The following is a 9,816-nucleotide window of genomic DNA, read 5'->3' on the forward strand; positions in this document are numbered from 1 at the left end:
TGAGATGATATCTCTTCTGATGCTTGTTTAATTTATGTGGCACCCAACTATGAAGCTTCTTTACCTTGCTGATTTGTCTCAGATGGTCCAATATTGTTGGAATAGTAACATCAAACCTTGCTACTAATTCACGCTTAGGTTGAGATGGTTTTACTTCCACTACAGCTTTCAGCTCATCATTATCCACCTTGGTCTCAGGTTGCCCACGTGGCTCATTTTCAAGATTAAAATCACCAGAATGGAACTTTTCAAACCATCCATGCACTGTGCATTCATTAGCCACATCCTTCGCAAACACTTTGTTGATATTTCAAGCTGTCTGTGCTGAATTGGTTTCATGACAGAACTCATATTTGAAAATAACACAAATTTTTGACTTATCCATGGCTTCACAAAAATTGCTCTAAAAAAATCTGAAAGATAATCACAAGCCAAAACATGTTTTGAAAGACTAAGGATGTACTTTCACAATAAAAATAAAACAAGAAGTGTCAAAGTGAAATGTCAGAGATTATCAACAGTCAAACTTAGTACTTAAGGATGTCGGGCATTTTATACTTAATAACCTAATAGAATAATCAGGAAACAACCTTTAAAGAAATGGCACTTTCACTTCTGACCCTATTAACCTCTTACTGTTTGGATTATGTTTTAATGATTTGAATCACTTGTGTAGACAAAGTGATTCCAAATAAAAAGACATCCTTGTTGAGAATTTTGACCCCCATCTTTGATGTTTTTTGGGTGGACAGCAATATCTTCCCCCCCTAATATATAAAGATAAGAGTAGGGATACCTGTGGCATTGTTTTTGAAAGAATGTCCAGAGGGCCCCAGGTCATTTTGCCACAAATGTGTTTCTTTGATTTGTGAAATCTCTTTTTGCTTTAGCATTGCTCAAGACTGGGTGACCAGTCATCAAATCAACACCCCACCTTCCCACCCTGATGTTCTCTATCTGTGGTTTGGGTAACTCCCCCTTTGTGTCCTGCTCGGGCCCTACCTCCCATCCCCTTATCTGTCCATTTCTGAGCTATGACTGTCACTAAGGAATAACCTCCTGACCTCTCTTTTCCATCTCTGCTTGGCCCTGGAGATGCAGGGAGGGCATTGTCACATCACCACTGGTCAACCAATCAGGTGGGCACCTCCCATCAATGCCCTCCCTGTCCCACAGGAGTTCTTGGGCAGCTTCGATGGAAGGAGGGAGCCAAGAAGGAGGCCTGGTGAAAGCCCAGAGATGATAATTACAACGTGGATTGTGTACATTCTCGCCCGGAAAGGCATGGGGCTCCCCTTCCCGCCAATAACCAGCTCGGTAAGCAGCGCCGGCGGTAGCCACGTGGGACTGCTTCTAATCTCTACTATCCTCTCAGTGCTCCTGCTGCCCTTCAGAGAGGCCTTACAACCTCTGCCTTGGAACAAGAGCGGGCTGGACGGGGAGCTGGGCTGCTGGGTTTCCTGAGGTTATCAGCTTACCAATTTCTTCTAGGACATTGATGTTGTGGAAAGCGAGGCTGTATCTGTAGTACAGCATTGGTTGAAAAAAGTGAGTAAAATTCTTCTGTGACTCAGGGTATTCAAAATTTTACAGAGCTGGTCTCAGTGGGTGTGGGGATCGGGACTCCCTTCTACATAGAATTGGGAACTCAAGTTCATTGTCAAATACCCTGCCTTGAGTTGAGTCTCATCCATCTAAATATCCTAGAGGACACTGGGGCCCGTGTCCTGGGCAGAAATGTGTTAGTGTCACCACTAACCCTGCCCTGCTTCTCAAGCATCCTGGATTAAGGAGCAGCATCATTTTCAGCTTGAGGGCATCTCACACCTTGGGACAGGGCCAGGGACTTAAGGAGGTCCCTGGGACTTCACAGGAAAGTCGCAGTAGAGGAGCTTGGGTCAGGAAAGTGAGATGTGGAGTGCCCGTGTGTGAAGATGAGGTATGTGTGTTGTGATGGAGAAGGAGAAAGGGGGGAGGAAGAGGAGAAGAGAGGACTTGGGATCAGATGCGGTGATACTTTCAGAGGAAAATCACTCACATTTCAGACAGAGGAAGAGGCTGCCCAGGGCATAAAGGAGAAGATGTCAACCAACCTTCCTCCCACCCATGGCCAAGACATACATGTGACCAGAGATGCGGTAACAGAGTTTGAGACAGTCCTGGGAGGGGGCTGGGAGAGAGGACCGAGGTGGGAGGTCCCACTGCAGGGTTCTGGGCAGGGGGCCTCTGGCGTGTGGCAGCCCAGCCAGGGGTCCGTGCTGGGTGAGAATCAGGTGGGCCCCTCCTGGATTTCCTAGGTGAAGCACCATCTCTCAAAGTCTGATCTGTCAGCAAACCAGAGTCAGGAGGTGCTGGAGGAGAGGACAAGAATCCAGTTCATCAGATGGAGGTGAAGCATCCCCTTCGCCCTGAGCGAAGGCGCGGGGAGGAGGGGAGGGAGAGTGGGAGAAGGCACCAGTCCCTCTGTCCGGATGCGGCCAGCGTGAACCCACAGTCGCTCTTCCCTAGCTGTGCTGTCTCCTGTGGCTGAGAAATGCCTCAGCACTGCCTTGGGTGCTTAAGGGAATGTTCTTGCTATCTGGAAAGCCCAGCTCATTCCTACATTTCGAAATGACTCGAGGGGTTGGAAAACTGGGCTTGCTCTCCGTGTCTTAAATGCTTCTGAATACATTTCAGACTTCTGTTATTTTTGCACTTGAGTTGTTCAGAAGTGGCTGTACTTTAAAGAGCTAAAAGAAAATAAGCTCTTAAATTGCAAAAGCCAAAGCCCTCAACTACAACTGAGGTGCCTGGAGGTTTCCCGGAGCCTGAGGCTAGAGTTCTGTGCTCCACACTGGCCCTGCCAGGGACCACCTCTCCTGCTCTGAGACACAGGGGCTCAGGTGGGGGAGCTGGGCCAGAGCCACCTCCTGCTAGGAAAGTGTAGGCTTTCCTATCGCCTTTCCGGTGCCCGTGTTCACTGGGGCCTCTGGGCTGCATCACCCAGCTCTTCCCAGTAGCCGATAGGGGGCTTGGACTGGTCTGGCACTGAGCCCCGAAGTCACCTTCTGCTCTCCCTACTCTCCCCTCCCTTTCCCTGCCCCCATCGCGGGCTTTGCTGTCTTCTGTGGAGGAGGCTTTATTTCTCAGGAAGTGCACTTTTGGTTCCCCTTATGGGGTTTTCATGTGTCTGCCCCTTCTCATGGCACCTGTGTTTTAGGAGGATCCAAACACACAGCAATTACATGACAGGAAGAGCTAATGAATGGTGGAATTTGAGGCCTTCCTGGGCCTTGAGTGTTTTGCATGGAAAATCTTCTGAGGCCTCTGAAATCATAAATGCCGTTGATTGTAATCCAGGCTTTTTTGTGCCTGACCTGGTTGCACTGTGGAATTCTAAAGCTGCGTTCCTTAGCCGGGACAATACACACATCACCTTCCGGTATTTTGAAAATCCTGGCTGTTAGCGTAACTGTAACAGGGCTGAGCTTTTGAGCCAGGCTACAGCCATCAGTTATCTACGTATAATTTTTCTATCTTGGATTTTCTACAGAGATTTTTTTAATCCACTGGCTCTGCCTGTTTTCCCCGTAATCCACTGGCTTTAGTGTCACCCTTTTAGTTTCAGTAAGTGTACAGTCAGAGAACGCATACCCCTTTAGGAGCACCCTGAATATTTATCTGTTTGTTAGACGTGTGCTGGCTACCCAGTGTTTGCTAGGCCCTTTGGCAGAGAGAGAAAATACAACATAGTCCTCAATTTCAAAGGGTTAAAAGTTACCCAGGTGGGCAAGGTCCGTGAAAGTTGAAGAAAATGTTAGAGAAGCCATGAAGAATATCTGAGAACACAGGATGGGGGCCCAGGTCACACCTGGGGTACTCGAAAGCGTTCTAGCAGGCTGTTTGCTCGGACTGGCCCTTGAGTGGGGCAGGACTGGGGAAACAGGAGCCAGGGTGGGGAAAGGGAGCACTCAGAGAGCAGGAACCTCGCACCTGGCTGGTCCCCTGTGCCCTCCAGGGCCCAGTGCTGGGCCCTTCTCTGAGGCCTTCCCGACCGTCCTGCCCGGGGCACTCCCTTTGCTGGAGTCCCTGCGCTCTTCATCTCCTCTCAGGCCACCTTTGCCTTTATCTCCCTCTCAGGCTCCTCCTTGCCCAGTGACAGTCATGAGCACAGCCCACCTCGTGGGCTGCGGGTCCCTGGTGGCGGTAGCAGTGCTGTTGTCACCTATGAAGGCCCCGAGCACTGAGAATGGGGCATTATCCAAAGAGGGCAGTTTCAACAGACACAGAAACGGGGTGTTCAGTGGATGGAGGGGAGCACTCGTGAGGGGAGGAGTGGGAAAGGACAGGAAGGGGACCAGAGGGAGGCAGCAAAGCTAGTGTGATGAAATAGAACAGCAGCCACCAGGCACCCTCGGCTTCCCTGCGACAGAAAGTTCTAGAAATATCTCTAAAACATAGTGGATGTGGCCCAACGCAGATTGTAGATAGTGGTGGTGAAGTTGAGGAGGAATTCAGAAGGGGTGCATTCCATATCTTTCAAGACCACTGACCCCCTGACTTCAGTCAAGGCAGCAACCTCTGTGTCCCCGGCTGCCTTAGGACCCCCTGCCACCTGCTCAGCACTGTTGGGCGGCTCTGGCGTCCTTGGGTGGTGACAACGCTTTGTGCTCAAGACTCAAGAAGGGGGAGGGGCCAGCTCACATGCTCATTGTAATGGGGCCAGAGCTATTGTTCCTGCGACCCCAGCTCTAGCAATTTCACTATGCCTAGTAACAAAGGTTTGAATGGCGTTTTGCAGCCGTACCCGTATCTTCCAAGTGCCAAGTGAGATGACGGAGGACATCATGCGAGATCGAATAGAGCAGGTGAGAAGAAGGTAAGCTGTTTGGGACCCACTGATTTGTGTTCCTAACTGAGGGCAGGTGGGGTGGGGGTGTTCCACCATCAAGAGCAGGGACAAGCAGTTCCTGTGCTGCTGTCCTGTCCTCTGTGCTCCGCGTTGCAGGGCTGTGTCAGCCTCCGTGGTGCCTGCCCCGGGGGGCACAGAGGGCTCTGGGCTGAGGGCCTCTTGGTGGGACTCTGCTCCTGGGCCCAGATGTGGCCACGGCCCAGCATGGCCAGCCCGACCTCCGCTCCCCCAGCCCCTGGGCCGTGGTCTGGGTGCGTGGTGGGTAGCCTGTGCTAGCAGGCAGACCCCTCCACCTCGCCCCTCCCCTCTGTCCCCTGCAGCATATCCCACATTACAAGTGAGGGAACTCAGGACCCCTGCATGACAGTTTCCTTCGAGTGCTAAGAGCAAGAGGTGAGAGAGCCGACAGGTGAGGAACTGGGCAGAGCACAGTTACCCTGGGCAGCGGAGGGTGCGCTCGGGTGGGGAACTTGATAAGAAGGCCTTGCCTTTCCCTTTGGGGAGGGGCCTGCACTTGGGGCAGTGGGGGTGGGGGAGAAGGCGGCTGTCTCGGGCTCCTGCAATGCCTTCCAAGCTTTTGGAAGGACTTGAAGCCAAGCTTCAGATTGGCCTCTCTGACTCTCTTAACTGTGGTGTCAGAGAGCATTGCTTCTCCGTTGTTCGTGGCTCTAGGATCTCAGGCTGGGTACCTGGTGGTGGGGCCGCAGTTCTGCATTTCTAAAAGTTCCTGGGCATCGTTGCGGCTGGTCTACTAACCTCACCTTGAGTCACAAGATCAGAGAGTCAGGACTGATGCCACACAGGCTTTGGACTTGCACCTAGTAGGGATGTGACTTTGGGTCGCAGGGCCTCTTTGCTTGGGCTGGGTCCCAGTGGTCACATGATCGCTGTCTATGAGGTCCTGGGAGGTGGAAGGCCAACGGCAGGGCAAGACGGCTGCATTTGCCATCCGGGAAGCAGCCACTGCACCCCTGCCAGAGGGAACGGCTGCACAGGCTATTGCGGAAGCTAAAGACGTGATTTAGACACAGCGTCCTTGGGATGCTCACAGGAAGGCCATGGGGATGTAATGCTGGCATTGATTGAACACTTACTGTATGTCAGCTTCCTCATAAGGCACTTTGTCAAGGTTTCTCATTTGAACCAAAAACGATCTTAAGAGGAGGGCATCGTTCAAGCCCATCCTACAGAAGGCAGAGGTTGAGCCACGTCCATGAGCAAACAGTGGGTTCCCATCCGGTTCCACCATGGGCAGGTTACTTAACGCCTCTGTGCCTCCATTTCCTCATCTACAGTGGAGTGTCTGCTTCAGAGGGTTGTCTTGGGGGTGACGATGTCTAGCACACAGACGTGCCACGTCAGGTGTGTGCTACTATTATTAGAGATGAGGGATCAGGGGTTCTGGAAGGGCAAGCCGTTCACAGCGGCTTGTGAGTTGGAAGCAGGAGGCCCAGGCTTCAATCCCAGCTGGCTGATACACCACTGCCTTTTTGTTCCATGGGATTTTCTGTTCTCCAGACAGAGCTCTGTGAGTGTGCAGAACAGCAGGGTTAGAGGGAGTCATCATCAGCTCTGCCCTTTGGCCAACCACAGCTCCATGACGTGTCCCCTGGGCACTTCTCTGCCTCCCAGGTTGAAGTCCTTCAGGGCCAAGGAGCAGCCTATGTCAGAAGAACATCCATCTCCTGCTTGACCTGAAGAATGACCAGACCTGGGCAGAGAGACTCTAGCACGTGAGCCCTTCACCAAGACAGTGGCAGTGCTGGAATTTTCTTGCTGAACCACTAGTAAAGAGATGTGCTATTTAACAGCACTCCTGGTGTTGGTGATTACTGTGCTATGCCGGTCTCCATGCACTCACTCACAGATGCTGGGCAGCTTGCAAGCCCGGCTTTGGGGACACATGGCTTACAGCCCTGCGGGGGAGACAGACAGCAGCCATTCCAGCACTGTGTGACGAAGGCCATGTGGATGCTCCCGGAACATTAGAAGGGGTGCTGGCATGGGCAGGGGCAGGGAGGGCTTCCTGAGGGAAGTGTGGCTGGTTTGTTTCCAGTATTTATTTTATTTTCACTTTTCCCTTCCTTAGCACCCTTCTTTCCTTCATGTACGTATGTTTGATTTTCTGACCTATAGCCTCTTTCTTCTCTTTGAAGAACTTCTTTTACCATTTTTTGTAAGGCAAATATGTTAGTGACAATTTCCCTCAATTTTTGATTGTCTGAGAAAGTCTTTATTTTTCCTTAACTTTTGGAGGATAATTTTTCAGGATACAGAATTCTAGGCTGGCATTTTTTTTCTTTCGACACTCAAATATTTCACTCCACTTTCATCTTGCTTGCATGGTATCTGAGGAGAAGTTGGATGTAATTCTTATTCTTGACCTTCTATTACCTTACTCTGGCTTCTTTCAAGATATTTTCTTTGTCTTTGATTTTCTGCAGTTTGAGTATGGTAAGACCAGGTGTAGATTTTTCCCCCCATTTATCCTGCTTGCTATTATCTGAAATTCCTAGGTCTGTTGTTTGGTGTCTGTCATTAATTTTGGAAAATTCTAAGCTATTATTACTTCAAATATATTTGTGTTCCTTTCTCCTTTTATTGTTTTTCTAGTATTCCAATTACACATATGTTATACCTTTTGTAATTGTTCCACAGTTTTTGGAAAATCTTTTTCAGTTTTTTTCCTTCTTTTTTTCTCTTTGCTTTTCAGTTTGGGTACTTTGTGTTGACACTTCTTGAAGTTCACTGATTTTTTTCCTCAGCCTTGTCCAATTTACTGATGAGCCCTTTAAAGACATTATTTTTGTATAGTTTTTTTTTTAATTTCTGGCATTTTCTTTAGATTTTTTTTCTTCAAGTTTCCATCTCTCTGCTAACATTACCTGTCTGCTCTTGCATGTTGTCTACTTTCTCCATTACAGCCCTTACAATATTTATTATAACTGTGTTAAAGTCCCAGCCATGTTTGAGTCTGGTTCTCATGCTTGCTTTGTCTCTTCAAACTATATTTTTTGCCTGTTAGTAAGCCTTGAAACTTTTTGTTGAAAGCCAGAAGTGGTGTATCAGATAAAGGGACCGAGGTGGTTACACCTTTGCCGTGAGTCTGGAAGGTAGGCTGTGTTTACTATTTGCTATAGCTGTGTCAGAGGTCAGATGTGCTCTGATATCCCTGCTTTTGTCTTCCCTGTTGTCTTTGGGTTTCCATAGGACTCCTTAAATAGAGCCTGAGGCTCACAGTTATTTCAGCTGTATGCCCTGTGATTGCACAGGAGTCTACTATCGGGGTGGTACTGTGTGGGGGGAGGGGAAGTGTTCTATAGTTGGAGGATTAGGTCTCAGTAGTTAGTGAACCTGTGCCCCTGGGCTGTGACCTCCGCCTCTCAGCGCCCACCCCCTCCAACTTTAGGAAAGATAGGAAGAGGAAAGGCTAGTGCGGAAGGGCTGGAGTTGGATATTTCTCGTCTTCCAGGCTGGTTTGGCTCTGGCAAAGTAGTTCACCTTGCAGGTAGGCTTTTGTTAAGAACAGAATGCTCTGGACATACTTAAAAGTGGCTACTTTCCACCTCTTCCTCGGGAAGCAGGAGGGATTCAACTTTCACTGTGAGGACCTAACAGAGCTCCTGGAGTAAAAACTCACGAAAGTGTGGGGACCCCCCTATGACTAGGCCCTCTTGGACTTTTTAACCATCAAGCTTGTCCACACTTAGCTTCCAGCAATTTGTCAGCTACAGTGCAGGTTTTCTTGCTCAGACTGGTCCCTGTGGAGGTTTATACTCCTGGGCTTCTCTGCTCTGGGAAGCTGTGATTCTCTGTATCCACCTTTCGGGCTCTCCAATTTTAAGGTCAGCAGTTTGCTTTGTGAGCTCAGTTCTCTAATGGATATAAGAAGAGTTGTGAATTTCCAGTTTATTCAGCTTTTTTTCTTGTTGTGAGGATGGGAGTGATGACTTCCAAGCTCTTTACATGTCAGACTAGAAACAGGAAGTTTCATTCAAGTATTTATTGAGTGTCTATGAGAATAACAGCTAATGTTTACTGAGCACTTACTATGTGCCTGGTCTTATCTAAGGAATTTAGATATATCCAAGTGCTTAATCCAAGCAGCCTTTAATGTAGATACTATTATTATTATCAGAGAGGAGACAACACAAGACCAAGAAAGTTAAGTACCTTGACTAAAGTCACTTTGGTGCCTGGGAGTGTTAGAACCCCAGCCTGGCTCCTGCTTCAAAGCCACCTTTTCCAGCCACTTCGTTATACTATGTGTGCGCCCTGGGGTAGGCCCCATGCATATGGTAGTGACTAGGGCCCACCCTGTCCCTGCCCTGGTGGAACATTCATTTTGACAGGGGAGATGAATTTTAAACAAACTATTTATGAGTCACAATTTTCATATCTACTATAAAGGAGAAATACCACATATAATGGAAATGTGACCTGCTCAGAGAAAAAACTGAGGAGATTTCTTTTTTATTACTTTAAAATCATTGTCACCATTTTGCAGAAGAGGAACAGGAAGCTCAGAGAGGTTAAGTAGTTTTCCTGATGTACCACAGCCATTAAATGGCATGGCCAGGATTTGAATCCAGGTGAGCTCATGCCAGAGCCAGTGTCCTTAACTACTGCCCTGTACAGCTGAGCTGGGGAGGGAGCACTTCGGCTGGTGGTGTCCTTTGCCTGGCCAGACACCGTACAAGGAAGGGAGGGGGTGGGCCGAGGTAGCAGGTAGGACAGGCCCTTACCCACCCTGCCCCCCTCACAGGGGACAGGACATCTGGACTTTCCCTCCCCTCCCCTTTCCCTCCTGCAGGCCTCCCTTCACCTGCTTGCTCCAGTGGGAGTGGCCACGGGAGGACAGGGTGAGAAGGACACACCTAGGCAGAGGGGCCAAGCAGCCCTGGGCAGCGGCAAGGGCGAGGAGG

At 49.3% G+C, this 9,816-nt stretch overlaps 1 protein-coding gene across 1 annotated transcript; it reads left to right on the plus strand.

Moving 5' to 3' along the window:
- Nucleotides 1–1,239: 1,239 nt before the first annotated feature.
- SPATA19 (spermatogenesis associated 19) lies at nt 1,240–5,157 on the plus strand. Its single transcript, XM_045556905.1, has 7 exons — nt 1,240–1,317; nt 1,492–1,548; nt 2,046–2,138; nt 2,298–2,389; nt 4,781–4,858; nt 4,988–5,053; nt 5,124–5,157. The coding sequence occupies exons 1-7, from the start codon at nt 1,240–1,242 to the stop codon at nt 5,155–5,157; spliced, it is 498 nt and encodes a 165-aa protein (XP_045412861.1).
- Nucleotides 5,158–9,816: the final 4,659 nt, after the last annotated feature.

This window comes from Lemur catta, chromosome 7, assembly GCF_020740605.2.
Source record: "Lemur catta isolate mLemCat1 chromosome 7, mLemCat1.pri, whole genome shotgun sequence".
Lineage (NCBI taxonomy): Eukaryota > Metazoa > Chordata > Mammalia > Primates > Lemuridae > Lemur > Lemur catta.